Source organism: Watersipora subatra, chromosome 1, assembly GCF_963576615.1.
Source record: "Watersipora subatra chromosome 1, tzWatSuba1.1, whole genome shotgun sequence".
In the NCBI taxonomy this organism is placed as follows: Eukaryota; Metazoa; Bryozoa; class Gymnolaemata; order Cheilostomatida; family Watersiporidae; genus Watersipora; species Watersipora subatra.
In genome coordinates this window covers 25,064,706-25,082,003 of record NC_088708.1, presented here as the reverse complement: position 1 = coordinate 25,082,003, position 17,298 = coordinate 25,064,706, and the positions used below count along the sequence as shown (strand labels likewise).

Below are 17,298 nucleotides of genomic sequence, written 5' to 3'. Positions count from 1 at the left end.
ACTAAGTCTATACTTCCTTTCAGTTGTTAAAAATACTGGTTTAACAGCTTGCTATCAAACCAGCAGTATTATTACTTTATACAGTCAAACATGGATAACTCGTCCACGGATAGCTCGAACATATGGTTAATTCGAACGTTTCCTTTGGTCCGTTCCCACGTAATGATAAATTGCTATAGATAACTCGAACTCAACACTGTTAATTCGAACTGTTTTTTTGCCCAACGGCTACCGAAACGGTTGTTATCGCTTTAGAAAATCACTTTATTCAAAGCCATAGAGGTAAACTTCATCTTTTCGTAATTCATAAGCGTCGTTATTACCACCATCGGCAAAATATTTTTGTCAACGACTTTTCTAAAAGTTTGGTGAAATTTGATTTATACTGTTATACGATGAATAGCACGGGCTAGCCGGGGCACGCGTGCAAGGATTTTCGCCACGCACATACAAAACAAAAATCGCGTGTTGTTTTTGTTTTGTATGTGCGTGGCGAAAATCCTTGAGTGCGTGGCGTAACCCAGCTAGCCCGTGATGAATAGTTTCCGACGTTGATTCCGTGTTGAATCAACGTCGGAATGTTGAATGTTTAAATCGTCTTAAAAATTCTTGTAATTAAACGTATACGTTGTCTGAGCTACAAAAAAACTATTCATCGTTTGACCTAAACACAGAATACGTGTGTACATTCAATAAGTATCTATTAAAAAAGCGTGAGTGATATAGAATGTACCGTAAAACCTCGTAAAACTTCTAATTGAACTGCCTCGGAGTGTTGCTCTTAACGAATCCCAGGTAAAGTAAGGTAATCTGCATAAACTTCAAGAAAAAACGGCAAAATTGATCGTGGGTAAAACCCCAAAAGAAAAAAGTGTCTTTTCTTTTGAGCATTTCAACAACGATCAAGTTTTGCCAATGTCAATCTAAAAAACGTCCTGGCAATAACATCACCTCAAACAACAAACCAATCTCAAGTGATAGAAAAATCTCTATACTTTTTCATGAAAACGTTTTAAACTTTACATTAGAAGCATTTAATTTGAAACAAGCCATTTGTGCTTTTGATTTATATTATAGTTTGTATATGTACATGTATCTACTAATAAATAAGTAAATATATGGACTTGTGACAGTGCTCTGATAACTTGAACGCTCTGATAATTCGAACACTTTTGCTCGGTCCCTTGAAGTTCGAGTTATCCATGTTTGACTGTATATTTTTTGACATAATCTGATATTACTTTATATATATTTTATTATATTATTTAAATTATCCCATATAGTATTTTTATAGTTTTATATAACTCATTCGCTTTAATGCTTGCTCCGTGTTATTGCTTCAAGTATTTATTATCGTTTTTGGCTCTGAAGTAAATTAAACTACATACATGTACGTTGTCATGTATGTTGTATTCTTCTAAGAATATTTTCTTGAACATGTAAAAATTTTGACATAAGAAACAAATATTGCAATGGTTTGACTTCACATATTAATGTTTGACTATATTATTGTCTAGAATATTATTCATTGGTCTTAATTAAGATAACAATTAGTTCATGGCTTTTGGTTGCTGATGAATATCATCTCATCTATCAATGACATTTCACTACATGATTAGCCAGCTGGAAGCATCTTGCTCTAGACATTAAAGGCTTACATAAAGGGTGTTGGATGGTACATTGCAACCATCACAATTTCAGTTAATGCTTTGCAATAAACACTACTTTTTGAAATCAAAGGTGATTCTTTCCGACAACCTCTGTTAAAATAGCCTAGCAAACCTATGATCTAAGTTGGCAAAACTATGCCAAGTATTTTGCGCGTCAACTGAATCGTCTATTTTTAATTAATGGTTGTTTCACTGTACGCTCTTGTGATTGGTTAACTTGTTGTTGACCTACGGAGGTATCAACCTGTGCGAGTCACAGTTCCGTCAAACTGGGTCAGCGATAAGCTTATTAGAGTTCGAGCTTTTCAGACTTGTTATAGTGTAGCCTTCAATTAAAGATTGACTTGCAACAAAATTCTTATTACAGTTATTTGGTATCAAAAGATTCACTATGTCTTACTCTGCTGTGTTGTAGGTTCAAAATATGTGAAAATGCGATTACAAGATGTTAAAAGCTACAAAACGAACAGTTAATCGCAGCCATCACAAGACCGTTGTAGATTAGAATCTCTTTCCAAAACGGCTCAAATGTGACGTAGTTGTACAAGATGGCTTCTGTTTACACTTTCACGCAACCTCATTCATCGAAATATTTTCACAAATATACTTCACACATTCAATAAAACCATGTCTGTTGTCCTTACGCGTCTCTTTCGTCATCATTGTAATGCTGTTACTTTGAGCACTGATATCTCAAAACCTACCATAAAAATTTGTTTAATTTTTTAACCTTAGCTCAAAGGCGTGCATATCATCCTCTGATGAACATGACAAGCCTATTGGTCACCTGTGGTAGTCGAAAAATGCTGCAGAAATTATTCGCGCGGTTTTGCAGGAAGTATGGATCACATAATCAGATTACGACTAGACAATTAGACTAAGCCGAAACAAAACTGTAAACTAGCGATCGTCTATATTTGGTAAGGGCTGTTTGGTAAAACCCGAAGTGTTTTTCGTAAACTAGTGCTACGAGAAGTTTTATATTGAGCCTTGTTTTGGCCTTTCAATTTACGTGAGAACGGTTTCATGATGGCTGCGATTAACTGTTCGTTTTTGAGCTTTTAAGAGCTTGTAATCACATTTCCACATATTTTGCACCTACAACACAGCAGACAAAGACATGGTGAATCTTTTGATACCGAATAACTGTAATGCGAACTTTGTTGCAAGTCAACCTTTAAGTAATAGCGATATGAAGTTACTAGGGTCATAGACCAATTCGTTTTGATAATGTGGGCAGTAGCTTCGTGCTACAACTTTAGTTATCATGTGCTAACCGCGCTGTACCACTACTGTACTCGGAATTTTGTGGAACACTGACACATCAGCATTAGTGAGAACTTGGCAAATTTGAAATATTTTCATACTTTTAGGTTTTTGTGATTATCCATCTCATGCTTCACATTGTACCAAACTCAATCCAAGTATCTATGAGATGAACTCGGGGCTATTGATGAAAATTAAAACAGTTATCAAGTTTGCCTTGTGTTATCGCTGAAACTTCAGGCTATGCAATATGCCTAGTCACTACGATTGTATTGACTTTCGGGTGTAAGCATTCCAGTATGCTTTGGTCATAGCTGAGGTTCATCCTTTACCTTTCCTCTGGAAAGCATCTAACAGATATGTCATATTCTGCATAGAAAAACTGCCTGTTGCTTGCTGTGATATAAAACTGGGGGCATTATTAAGTCACACCACTTTTGGCACTTGATTCAGTTCTCCCATTTCATCTTATTGAGTAGTTTTTAGCAAATTGACTCATTGCTCGCAACAGCAATACAAAGGGTGTTGACCGGTGGGAAGATCAATATCACAAGTACTAGATGCAAGATAATACTTGTTAGCGTATCGTATGGCATACAGTCATAAATAGCTAAGCCACTTGTTTCTTGGTTGCTTTTGTATTAATGCCTACCATTTTTAACTTAGAAATATTCTCAAAATTGCTAATAAATCATCAAGGTACATATTTTAATAGTAATAAGTTATAAATAGATATATTACACGAGTAATAGTCTCTAATCTGTTGTACTGACTAGAAACCTGTGAATCTAGAGATAATTTTGCTTTGATGCATTACAGGAGCAGGCGTTGCTACAAAGAGGTCACAGGTCAGCTACTGTCGTAAGTCATGTGACCACAGAGCTGCTCTGTCTAGATGCGCAAGAACTCTCCACCAAGTACATTTCCCATATGGAGATGCCAATTAAAGACAAGACCATACACAACTTCCTTCGTGACAGCTACTTTCTCAAGGACTTCCCACTCGACTTCATCAGCAGACAGCCACATGTTCTTGTTTTCCATTACTTCCAGTGAGCGTCACCCTTTTGAATCATTGCTCGTTTTGTGCTTTCCACTTAATATGAGAGTCATTGGAAGTGTCATAGAATGATTATGTAATCTAATTGTATATTTCCAGGAAAGGGCAGATATTGGTGAGGAACAGTCATCACTCTGACTGGCTCTATATAGTCAAGTCGGTGAGTTGGTCGTATCATCACATTATATTGTACTAGTACGCTGGCAGTCTAGTGTGCCGTTACAGATCATCAGATGTAATAACTATGCATACAAGTACTTCGAATATCCAGTAGGTGGTTGATTGGTGCCGCTGTTAGAGTGTTGATCTATCATGCTGAAAGTGGTGAGTCCAAATCCTATGAGGTGTAATCTTTTTCCTCCAACTGTGGCTTTGGACAAACATGGCTCTTATTATATTACGAGTATACTGACAGTTCTGTGCACTGTGTGAGATCATCATGCGTAATAGCTATGTGCACAACTATTCCACACAGCAACAAGGTGGTCGAGTGGCACAGATGGTAGTACACTTGGCCGGGAATTTAGATATCTAGGTTTGATTCCAGTGCGGTACAATGTTTTTTTCTAACGCTCTTAGCTTGGCCTTGGATAGGCGGATGGACACGGCTGTTATATGAGGTATTAGGTAAAGGTTAGGTATTTCCCTACTTAGGGCTGTCAAGTACAGACTAGGTTCTCTCCTCTGACTATTAATACATGAAAAGTATAAATATTACTACTTGTGTATTATTGTACAGGTAATGGTGTGAAGGCTGACACGCGCCATCCTATGCAAAGATTACTAAATCTATTCAGTTGAGCCTGTTTGATAACCATACTTATGTAGGTGTACACTCATTTGCATATTCTAGGACATGAAATATACATGACTTTGTGGTTTGTTTATTATATCAAGTTCTAGATTGACTCTCATTTTAATATGTGCTAATTTTTTTCTTTATGAATGTCATCTGTGGTTTTTGAGACTCGGCAGGAATCGACTATAGGACTATTTCTGTGTAAAATATCCATGCTTAAATGCTACACAACTGACCTGTGCGAAATTTGCAAGAGCCGTTTTAGTGTTCTATGCACAGGTTTAGGGACAATACTGCGATTGTATTCCTTTAAAAGAAAACATTTCCAAGCACATGATTTGAATGATTTATGACTTTTAGTTTGTTTCAAAAGCAAATAATATAATCTAGTTATCATTGTAACTTACTTACATGTACAACAAGTGTATGTATCGCTGAAAATCTTGTCCGTTTCCCAGGGTAGTCTCTCAGTGCTAAAAAAGCTGGAATCATGCAAAGCGGAAGCTGGAAAACCATTTGATAAATGTAAGATAGTAACTTCCTCTAAACATGCCTCTAAAATACTTCAAGCTTGTAAAATTTGTTGTGGTAGCAGACCTATGAGTAACCTATATAACATTGATTGTATTACTTTTTATTTGTTCTCTCTATCTCTTATTTTGACTCCCTTGTCTACTTACCTCTTTCTCTCTTTTTTATCTCCGCCCTTATTTTCCCTTCCATTACGCTTTTGCATGCATCTAATGCTGACACAATACTCCCCTTATCTTTTCTGTTTTCCCTTGTCCTACTAGTTACATCGCCTAATGTTCTTGCGTTCTACATCAACTTCTCTCTAGTAAGACTCATTGATACTATTTTTTCATATTATACTAATTGTATTTATTTGCAATGGTTGCTTCTAACATTGTAGCATGCGAGTTACCAAAGATATGTTCTATGAATACAAAAGTGGCTGATAATAAGCACAACCTTGTGAATTTGCACAATCTCAGAAATCAGAAGTTTCTCTCCAAGAGCATTGATGAGGAAATGAGACGAAGACATCAAGCTAAGGTATGCGAGTCAGTCTCAGTCTAACTTCTCAATATTAAATCTGTTCCACACATTATAGATCTTATAGAGATGTATGCGATGTGTGTAAAGGATTTTTCTAGTTCCTATGGCTGTGGGATTGTCCATGGCTCACCTTGAATCAAGTTGTAACCTTGATTTGTCATTACGCTGACAATTTTAACATTAGCTTTTATATGCCAAGTAAGTTGAACTTCCACGTTTTAAAACCTTGACATGCAATGCTAATTCATTCCAAAGTTTTTTGTGTCTCGGTATTGCCCTATGTTGGGGCTCGATATTCTTATTAGAATGCGCTGTACTTTATTTCATTTACTCTGTCCCCCAACTCCAAAATTTAAAAATAATTATTTTGATCAATAGAGATGTAGTCTTGTTAAAGACACATCAATAGAGATGTAGTCTTGTTAAAGACACATCAATAGAGATGTAGTCTTATTAAAGACACATCAATAGAGATGTAGTCTTATTAAAGAGACATCAATAGATATGTAGTATTGTTAAAGACACATCAATAGATATGTAGTCTTGTTAAAGACACATCAATAGAGATGTAGTCTTGTTAAATACACATCAATAGATATGTAGTATTGTTAAAGACACATCAATAGAGATGTAGTCTTATTAAAGAGACATCAATAGATATGTAGTCTTGTTAAAGACACATCAATAGAGATGTAGTCTTGTTAAATACACATCAATAGAGATGTAGTCTTGTTAAAGACACATCAATAGAGATGTAGTCTTGTTACAGACACATCAATAGAGATGTAGTATTGTTAAAGACACATCAATAGATATGTAGTATTGTTAAAGACACATCAATAGATATGTAGTCTTGTTAAAGACACATCAATAGAGATGTAGTCTTGTTACAGACACATCAATAGAGATGTAGTATTGTTAAAGACACATCAATAGAGATGTAGTATTGTTAAAGACACATCAATAGATATGTAGTATTGTTAAAGACACATCAATAGATATGTAGTCTTGTTAAAGACACATCAATAGAGATGTAGTCTTGTTAAATACACATCAATAGATATGTAGTATTGTTAAAGACACATCAATAGTGATGTAGTCTTATTAAAGAGACATCAATAGATATGTAGTCTTGTTAAAGACACATCAATAGAGATGTAGTTTTGTTAAAGACACATCAATAGAGATGTAATCTTGTTAAAGACACATCAATAGATGCAGGAGATATGGGGCTATTCTAACTTGCACTAACTATATGACCTCTAAATTAACGAAACCCAATTTATATTTCTTTGTTTCAAATATGATTGTTGCATCAATCATGTCCAACCTTGACAAACTCACTTGTTTTGGGCTTCATTTTCCCACTTTAATTTCACTTTTTGTTTTCCAGATAACTTGTAGATTGTTTTGTAGATCATTTAAAATACAAAATAACTGATGAAAAGATTTTTACTCATTTTTTGTAAATTTTTGTGCTAATTTTAAGAAAAATATTATATTTTTTTGTTTTTACCACTCACACTAATTTTTTTAGGATCCAGAGTTTAAAACAAAGAAGAATGTTATGAAGCACTGTTTAATATGATTTGAACACAATATAACTAAATTATGCAAAGGTTGTACAGATTTGCAAAGCTGCAGTGTTTAAAAAATTCAGACATGGGATGTGGAGTGAAATATTGGCTTAACTGTTATCTCATCTATTAGAAAAAATGTTAAGATTATCATAAGATGTGGTTTGACTGTACATCATTGAAGCCACAGATAATTCTATAGCATAACCAGTCATCTTTCTGATGAAAAATCGGCATTGCGCAACTAGATTCAGCTCGCTGGTTATACAAGCCAAGTAAAATCTTACATCGATTAATCTTTCTAAATGAAAGCATTTATCTCAAGTATTGAGATTTCATGAACATCTCACATTTGGACACAGCAGGATCAACAAGACTGTTTTTTATTTATTATATAACTGTGATTTGAATGATATTTCCAATTATGATATCCAGTTACTCCTGTCTTATCTTAAGGTCACTTGAATTTAAATGAAGTAAATAATTGGATGGTTTGATTTATTCTAAAACTTGTATGATTTGAATCAATCATGACAAGACTTAGGCTTGTCATGATTGATTCAAATAGTAGGCGTATGTTAAAGGAAGTAACTTAACATATTAAATAGTAGTTTGTTGATGTTCAGTGGTGCATCTGATTAGTGATTTTTTGTTGTATTTTCTCTCTTTAGCCACCATATATGTATAGAACCACCTCAAGAAAGCTGAGTGCATTTGCCCAAAACACGAGTGGCCATTTACCTCCTCTTGTGGAAGATCGGCTATCCATTGGAGCGCGCCTAGATTTCCTCCAAAGTCATGCTGCCTTCAATGATGGTGCGGAAGTCAGCAAGCCAACGTTTATAAAAGTCTGCAAGTTAGAGAAAGGCCAAACCTTTGTAAGTACTCCCCTATAGCTCAAATGGTCTTTTGTTGAGCCAATGGTTTTATGCATGGTATATTATGTTTAAGATGTTATCCTTGAGTGTTGTGTTTTGGGCAAATGAAGTATACTGCATTGGAACTCTCACACTTTTCTGTCCCAGCACAGGCACCTCCAAGTACTTACTTTACTAGTCAGAGCGGATGCACAGACAGTAAAGCATGTCATTAAGAGTTATGTGTGTGGCAGAGAGATTAGATATGTACAGGTAATGCAGGCTCACGATACTGCAGATAAGTTTTCCTTTAATTTACTGCAATAAAACTGGGCGGATAGTTTTATTATGTTACTGTAGTCAACCATCTGAATAAGGTTATAGTGAGAATGTATTCGTCATCTAGTAGGTTTTCCTTTGCAAAGATGCATGTCTAGTTCATAAGCACGATAGTGATATCTGAATAGAGATAGGATGCCACACTTTTTCCTTAGCATCGTAAAATTTATCATCAACCATTTGAACATTGACTTAGCATCAATACCAGAGCCGAAACCAAAGTTGTGAGCAAAAAAATAATAAAACATCTGCATGGCATTATTAAGTAGTGTGTCAAATCTGAATTGGTATGGTATATCGTATTCATACCCACCCAGCCTGAAGTGGTATGGTATGGCTTTCATGCAAACTCAATCATGGTGAGCCAAGCATGGATTCTAGCTGGAGGGCAGAAGTAACATCCCCAAAATATCTCATCTGCGCTGTACATGGATTTGCTCTGCATCAAATCTGTTTCAGCGCAAGCGTACTGTAGTATAATTTCTCCATTAGCGTAATCAGCAATGTCATACTCAATGACGCACTAATTTAGTCATTTCTTTGGGCGTTTACTTCTCAATTCCATCTTAGCTCTCATTAATTACCTGTTTAACTCCATATTACTAGCTTAAAGTAGTAGTGAGCTATTGAGCTTGTCACTCAAATAATAATGCTAAGCCTCTCTCCATTCCTATATTTTAAGCAAGTACCTACATGTGTGTATGTAGCAATTGATCGAATCTACTTATGGGTTAGTCAATGCAAGGCTAATCAATGTAAAAACTACAGGCGACTATTGTGCTACTGTGTGTGTACTATTGTACTATTGTGCATGCGCTACTATTCATAGGGGCTTGTATCAGAAGTATTTGGGGATCAGCCGAGCTTAGCTTTGGTCAGCGATGGTGCTGATTGCCTACTCCTATCCAAACAGTTCTTTTTCAAGCACTGCAGCAACAGAACTCTGACCTACATCCATGAACGAGTATGTATAGAAACTGGTTAAACAATTAGGGCCATTTCACATCAATATATGAAGTCTATCTGGCATTTGAATAGTTTATAATGAGTGTGTTGTACAGTTCGGTTCCTTTGTGTGCTAGTTGCAGTGCTTAACATGTATTCACATGGTGCTAATGCTGGTAATGTGTGTTCTCAATAAACATTAAATTTAATTTCTGGACCCAATGCTGAAAGTTCACAAGTAATCAAATACCGATTGATTAAACACCGTCAAATGGAACCAACCTTGTTTTGAATAATATTTGTGCATAATCCACGAGGTATCTGTGGCTTGTATGCGTTTATTCGTCTTATGTATATAGAATCTGTTGCTAATATGTGTGTGTCTGCATGCATTATCCACCAAGAATCTGTTATTTGTATAATATACAATAATCTTATTTCTTTACAAATGTCTATTGACATCTATACTTTGTTTACCTGCAGGAGTTGCCCTATCCCACAGATGAAGAACTCCAACACAAGCTTCAATCCTATGTCAACTGGATCAAATTCAAAGATGATTATTATCAAGAGATAGTTCAGATGAAAGCGAGACTCGAGTGAAAAAAAGCAAAAAATTTTAGCGAAAATGATGGAGAACTCAAGTACAAGAGGAATTTTCAAATAGAAAATAACTGTATTCTCAAACACACTAGAAGAATATATAATGTTCACGTATGAACTCAAGAATGTTGGTGCATAAAAATATGTATAAAACGTCGACGTGACAATCATGACAAAGTTACATACAAAATGGTTTATTAAAGCATCACATGGTTATTAAAGTCAATATATTGGTAGGAAAAGTCACTCAAGAGCTTTAATGATTGCATTATGCAAGGCGATGCAAAGGCTTGATATGATAAATAATTTTCAATAGACTCATGACTTACTTTATCTGCGTCGCCGCCATTTTGCCTTTTGAGCAAATATATCTTGTCGAAGTTGGTGCGCAAAACATATCCCAATAATCTGTAATTGAAATTAAAAATTAGATTTATGCTTAGCTCTGTGACACAAATGCTTTCTATAGAGCAGCACGTCTATGTACTGGCAACATTCTTTACACTACATGTTGTTCCCAGAATGGATCACATCTTAAAGATCTTGTTTTTATACAAAGATGGTTAAACATGGCCCTGATGTATTTTTAAAAAAATTGATGTATTAGCAACGCTATATAGTGGGTTACTACTTTGAAGACTGCTGCGATTTTGAGCAGCTCTAGTAATAGAGAGGCCTAAATGCATAGATATTTAGGGTAGTCGCAATTGTAAATGACAAACCAATAATGAGGTGAGCGGTGTGTCAAAATCAAGTAAAATGTTATGCAGACTAGTTGTAACAAGTTGAATAATCTGAAAAAGCTATAAAAGTATACATTTTTGTGTGACATTCATTGACCAGCATGTACTGGAGCATCTGTTGAAAACCTAGGGTTATGGTAACTCGCATACGAGCAGATGGAACGGAGCGGAGGAATGTACAAGCAAAGGATAAACAAGCTGACAGCTAATGCTACTGCTAATATTAAACACTGAAGTACAACTAACACTTCACAATAGAAACCATCAAAACTCCTATAGATTGTTACTCGACATCAAAAGTTGAGGAACGACCAAAAAGTCGTTGAGTTTCCAAGCTACACAGCCAGGGAATACGCGATTAGCACAACATCGTATACCAGTAGTTTGAGAGAATGCTAGTAGTTTGCTAGCTAGTAGTAGTAGCTAGCTTTGTCTAGCTGCCTGCTTCTTGTAGCGCAACCTCATCTCATTATCCTTCTTCACTTGGGATTTCAAACGGTAAGCGATAAATATCCCAGTTATCTGCTTGCGAAAAAAAGCTGAGTGAAACTTTAATTGATAGAATGTGAAACTACTTTATGGCAACGTTCAAGCCTAAATTTTAAACAATTTAAAACAAAAAAGAAAGCAATATTGGTGTACACGCTGCAAATATGTAGCTTCTAACCCTCCTAAAATACTAGGACTGACTCACGTACCTCCACAACAGCAATGCCAACAGCTGTACCAGCCACTGGAATCATGTTATTGTTTGCCCATTGGGCAACAGCATCGAGACAGCCTGTTGTGTAGATAAACTGGCTTTGCCGGTCTCTCTGTGAAGATCAAAATTAGTAAAACTGACAGTAAAAACGGACACTCAAAGACTACAAATGAATCAAGCCAAGTAGTTTTTTGAAAATGTTAATGAGCTGAGTGCATGCTTAAATTACAACTCTCTAAGTCTATGCTGATCTATCCTTTATCATAACACAGCTTGTCTGTCACATAGGAAAACAAGTGATTGCTGAATGAAGGAATGTCAACAGTCATGTGCTTTTAGCAAGTCAGCAATTTGGCAGCGGCAAATTTGAGCAACCCTTCATCTGCCTAACAATTAATGAACAATGTGACATGCTTTGCGTTTTCTTACATTTTCTGGAGTCCGTACATCATAGCCACACTGCAGGTTGACAATATCAGTCTGCAAAAAAGAGCATAATTTCTAATTTGCAGTACTAAGTCAACAAATTAGTACACCCTACCACATATACGACAACAGTAGCAGGCTCTGAAAATTGATGCAACAACAGCTAACAACTATAGCGCATGTTGAATTCCATGAGCTCCGAGTTTGTCCTAGTAAGCTCCCGAGTACACACAGATACAACAGTTAACTTACATCTTCTCTCTTGCAGCACGAGAAGGGAACACCGCAGCGTTCTCTGCTTGGCGATGAACAATTAAAGTAGACATTCTTATTCCAGTCATCAGGTGACTCCACCCCGCAGCAGTACAGCTACAAGTATAAATGTAAAAAATCTTGAGAAAAACAAAACTTTGAAAACAGTGCACTTGATTATATACATTTGGTCAACTTCAATGTGCAAAAAACATGGAATCGCCTCCAAATGGTTATAAAACTATGTATGCCAACAAGAGTCTTTTTCGCAACTATCCTGTCAGGTGAAACCAAACTATTGCAAAAGTTGCGCAATTGTAATGATGCTTTTTAAATGATTGTATCATAGCCAACAGCAAAACAGGATGAAGTATTGCCGAGCAGCACCTCTTTCATCTTAAATCAATGCTAAAACTTATAATTAAAAATTATTTGGTCTAAACCCTGTCATCTATAGTTAACAATCCGTTCATCTTATCATCGCCGTAAACAACTAGCAAACAGATGACTATCTATATAGAAATTGAGCCATACCCAAGTATCCTGCGTCCAGTCTATAATATTCTGAAGATCATCATCATCTCTGTATCTACTTATATAAGTGTTCACTGTGTCCCTAATCCGATCATTTACCTGAGACGACAAAAAACAATAACACAGATTATACGGGACTAACACACCTATAAATATATAATGCGGCATATGTTCGATTTTTTAAGTTTCAAACAAATCGAGCATGTTGCATAAGCAAACTCACAAAAACAAGTGAATAGAGACAAACACACAAAGCAAACAGATCGCAAAAAGATAGCAGAGGAAAATGTACAGAGGTGAACGGACAGAGATACATGGACAGAGGCCAACAGACAGAGGTGGATGGGCAAAGGCAAAAGGAAAGAGGCAAGTGAGCAAAGGCAAGTGAATGGAGGTAGTTGGACAGAGGTAGATCGACAAAAACCAGTTACAGGAACAGAGAGAAGAGACAATAGAAGAGGTAAAAAGACAGAGAAAAGCTGGAGGACTCAGTGAATAGAGACAGATGAAATAAGTCAAAGTAAATTGATAGAGGTCTAGCTCTAAATGGTAGCTGGATACATAAACATGTGAACAGATGAGAAATCAACGATGCAAATAAGAAATACTCACAAAGTCTTTGTACACAAAGATCAGTACGGCAACAGTCACTTGAGTCAGCAGTATAACCACTAGACAAGCTATAAACTGCAAACATAAATATAGAGTATGGAATGACAAAGAACTATAGCGTCAGCAGACACCATAAAACTATTGATTATAAGTATTCCGCATGAGCTATCCAATATCAATTTTAAACCATTGACACACACTATGCTGAAAACTTGCCAACAGAATAAAAAACCAGTAATGCTTAAAAGCCTCAGGCAGCAGATAAAGGCGGTTTTAAAAGCGCCAAACATGATGAACAGATACTCAATAGAACAGAAAGTACATACAAACATGAGCAGACACGTGTTCTCCCGTAATGCACCGATGCAGCCGGCAAAACCAATAATGAATATGATGCAGCCCACAATGATGAACAGTAGTCCTGGGTCAAGGAAGATCTCGGTAAGATCTCCAATATTTTGAAACATCTGCTTTTCATACCAGGCCCAGACGCCTATGGCAAGAATACCAAGCCCAACGAGCTACAAAGAGTTGAAGAAGTCACATATGTCTCGTACGGAAATGCAATGCAGCCGGTGCTCGACTTCATTGACTCAAGCCTTTGAGCAATGCATGGCGGTAGAATTTAGTTTGCTCCGCTATAAGTATCACCTCCTTTTCCTATATTTTTAACAAGTTGTTAAATTTATATTAATAATACATTGACAGATATGCTAACCAAAAACAATAAAAAGACTACTAAAAATTAAAAAAATTCTAGTAATTACACAAATAAAAACAGTAGTAAGCTAGTTAAGCTTTCAGAAATTTTAGTGAGCAAAGCAAAATAAATTGACGAGCAATTGAAAGTTTTTGCAAAATGAATAGTCTTGTTTCATATATATGTTATATACGCATATAATTGATACATTTGCACTACTAAAGATGAAAACGCTGGCTCTTACATACATGTAGTCCATGAGAATAAAATGTCATTGATAAAGAACTCACCTATGTAAGATTCATAAGAAATGCTAAAGTTGCTCTAATTAGAGAAAGCTCAGCACGTACATTGACACAAAACAAACGGAACACCAGCACGCTGTGGTTATTCTCAGCAGCTCATAGAACTTACCCAAAAGAATACATTGAAAGAGAACAAAAGGTACTTCAGGCAGCAACTGACTTCTGTTCTGTCTTGTGTACGTCTTTGTTTGTTTCGTTGCATAATGAAACTGTGGACAGGCAAACAAATTTTGCTAAGTAACACAAAACTGTGTCAACTTGCCAATGAATCTCCTAGGCAAAGAATACGCATCATATGCTGGCAATATGTGTCATGATCACAGAAACCATGGTTAAGTCGGGATTAAAAAATTTAGAGTTATCTGCATTAACAGAAGGAGAAAATTCTCACAATTATTTTGCAAAAAAAAATTTGATTCTAGCTTAATTACAACAGATTTTATGGTCAATAAACTGAATGCATGTTTACCATCAGTGCGAAAACCTAGCTCCGAGAAAACTGGTGTTAAAGTCTGAGAAACGAAAACCGATGCACAGTTTTGTTTACATTTCAAAACGTCATAGCAACCAATATTAAGAGGTTGTGATATTTATCTAGATTTCTGTCTTTATATCAAAAAAGTTATGCTGAATTTAAAAATCTAAACAGATTTTGGCTGGTTGTCATAAAAATGGCTGTATATCTATAGGAAAATGTATTACCTAATTTTGCAGATCTTAAAAACGGCTTGGCAGTGCCGCGATATCGAGCACAATCGTAGTATGATCAACAAAATGTTAAAAAATAATAATAACAGTAACATATTGCACATCATCGGTCACTCTATACTTTGATCTTGCAAATTCGAATAATTTTTCTTATAATCAAATCTTATAAAATCGAATAATTATTCTTATAATTAAACATTGTAAAAATCTTTTATGAATGGTTAGGAATATATCATGGTCATTCCCTTTACTTACACTGCTTTTGGCATCAGTTGGAATACCATAGTACCCATTATAAGTGTCCAAAATGTCAGAATTATCCTTCAAATCGGCAAAAAAGAAACGATTACGTTTTTCGGACGCCATTTTTCAGTACTTCCTGTTTAGCATAGCAACGGTTTTAAGGGGTTTTTCCGAGGTTTTAAGACATTTATTATCTAAACTGACTTCAGATTCAGAAAGATCACTCTTTGATTGGTCCAGAAGCACGTGTTACAAAAATTCTTACCAAAATTATAAATTCAGTTAGTGCAACTTTAAAGTCGAATAACTCAACTTCGTGATTTGCCATGGTTTCTGTGACCGCGACCCATATAACATTGTGATAATTTGTTAGCAGTGTAATATAACTATAGAGTTGTAATAAGAGTAAATCTCTTAAATGTTCCATCTAGGATAAAACAATGGTTATAGCTCTGCTAAAACTAATCTATAAAAGACCTAGCTCCTATGCATTCAGAAAGCCTCTATAGTAACAAACCCACTAAAAACTCCTGGACAGATTAGTTGCCTAATAAAAATGTTCACCAAATCTGCAACCAATGATACGATAGACAGACAAATACATTCCAATCATTTAAATAACAATAGCGAAGTATATCCCTAAAAACAATTAAATATCTATGACCCATTTACTGAAAATTTAAATGAAAAACTATTGGAGACTATAAAATATGAGTCCACAAACTCATTCAGAATAGTAGGCTGACATTTCCACTAAACTGTTTACTGTGCTGCTATGTGAGATTTGCGTTTGCAACGGTATATTGTCATTATTAAAATATTTAGGCTTAAATACAAACAAAAAAGTTGTTTATATAAGAGTGTACATTATCTTTGATAGTAGAACAAGTTCATGTTAAAACGTAGTTAAGTTTGTGTTACTTAATTATGATTTGCTTGTAACTTGAAGTCAAATCAAAACTAATTAAAAAAAATGCTAAAAGATCATGGACTGTATTTTGAACTGTATGAACTGTAATAACTAGAAAATACATTTCAGTTCAATTTTGGGAGAGAATAAGTTATTCCAGGTATTGCATTCGTTGTCTGAAACATTGTTTGATGCTATCTTTCTATAAAAAGCGAATTGAGCATTTGCAAAGATAAAACAAAGATTTTCAGTTCAGACAAAGAAGTTCAGTTCTATACAGAGACCACTTTTGGTACACATATTATCAGACAGTAGCTAAAAAATACAGCACCACCAAAATGAGATAATTTAACTAAAATAAGTAGAAGGTGAGCATTATTTTTGAGAAAGCATCTTTAAAATGGAAGATGGCTGACAAAACTTATACACCAACACCTAACCTGCGTTGTACAACTTATGAATCAAACATATCAATAAAAGTACACATGATTTATCAATACATGTTAAAATTGTTTCTATATTAAAACAACGTAATAATGATAATAATAAATATTCCAAAGAATTTTCCAGTGAACTACCCAGTTGACAAGAGTTGAAAAGAACAATGGATATCACCATACCTGCCAACTCTCACGCATTGGGCGTGAGACTCACGCAATCACCCCAAAGAAAAAACGAAAATGCGTGAGAAACGCGTGAGATTTTTTCCCCATTTTCCACAATTTTATATATACTATCATTGATACATCAATTGCCCCAAAACCAACTCTCACGCATTGCCCCACTCTTGGGTTGGCAGGTCTGGATATCACATTAACTAGTTTAACATGGTCATCGACAAAAATAAAACGCGTGATAAACTTGATCAGTTACGAATCATGATGTTAACCTAAAAATATGAACAACAGAAATGTCGATTACCGAATTTAGTTTAAAATAAAATATATATCCGCGTTTGGTCAAAAGTGAGTCTCAACTGGGCGACCT

The 17,298-nt window shown here is 35.4% G+C and overlaps 2 protein-coding genes across 4 annotated transcripts in view; one reads left to right on the top strand and one right to left on the bottom strand.

Moving 5' to 3' along the window:
• The window catches only part of LOC137396410 (cyclic nucleotide-binding domain-containing protein 2-like), a 21,650-nt gene extending 11,229 nt beyond the window's left edge, over nt 1-10,421 (top strand). For all 3 annotated transcript variants that reach the window (XM_068082691.1, XM_068082677.1, XM_068082686.1), the window contains 7 exons: nt 3,756-3,988; nt 4,096-4,156; nt 5,254-5,320; nt 5,709-5,851; nt 8,103-8,309; nt 9,457-9,591; nt 10,056-10,421. In XM_068082691.1, coding sequence (XP_067938792.1) covers nt 3,756-3,988; nt 4,096-4,156; nt 5,254-5,320; nt 5,709-5,851; nt 8,103-8,309; nt 9,457-9,591; nt 10,056-10,175 — 966 coding nt within the window. In that variant the 3' untranslated portion in view covers nt 10,176-10,421. The remainder of the gene's footprint in view (nt 1-3,755; nt 3,989-4,095; nt 4,157-5,253; nt 5,321-5,708; nt 5,852-8,102; nt 8,310-9,456; nt 9,592-10,055) is intronic.
• LOC137396444 (tetraspanin-5-like) lies at nt 10,231-17,298 on the bottom strand. Its single transcript, XM_068082731.1, has 9 exons — nt 17,233-17,298; nt 14,560-14,659; nt 13,772-13,966; nt 13,446-13,520; nt 12,834-12,932; nt 12,300-12,416; nt 12,051-12,101; nt 11,617-11,733; nt 10,231-10,583 (listed from the first exon to the last, which is right to left on the bottom strand). The coding sequence occupies exons 2-9, from the start codon at nt 14,650-14,652 to the stop codon at nt 10,506-10,508; spliced, it is 825 nt and encodes a 274-aa protein (XP_067938832.1). The 5' UTR covers nt 14,653-14,659; nt 17,233-17,298; the 3' UTR covers nt 10,231-10,505.

What these genes read in the sequence shown, in the direction of transcription:
- LOC137396444 (XM_068082731.1), bottom strand. Translation starts at nt 14,652, where the DNA reads ATGCAACGAAACAAACAAAGACGTACACAAGACAGAACAGAAGTCAGT. An exon ending in CTTTCAATGTATTCTTTTGG is followed by an intron (nt 13,967 to 14,559) that starts GTAAGTTCTATG and finishes AACTCTTTGTAG; the next exon opens with CTCGTTGGGCTTGGTATTCT. An exon ending in ACACGTGTCTGCTCATGTTT is followed by an intron (nt 13,521 to 13,771) that starts GTATGTACTTTC and finishes TTATGTTTGCAG; the next exon opens with TTTATAGCTTGTCTAGTGGT.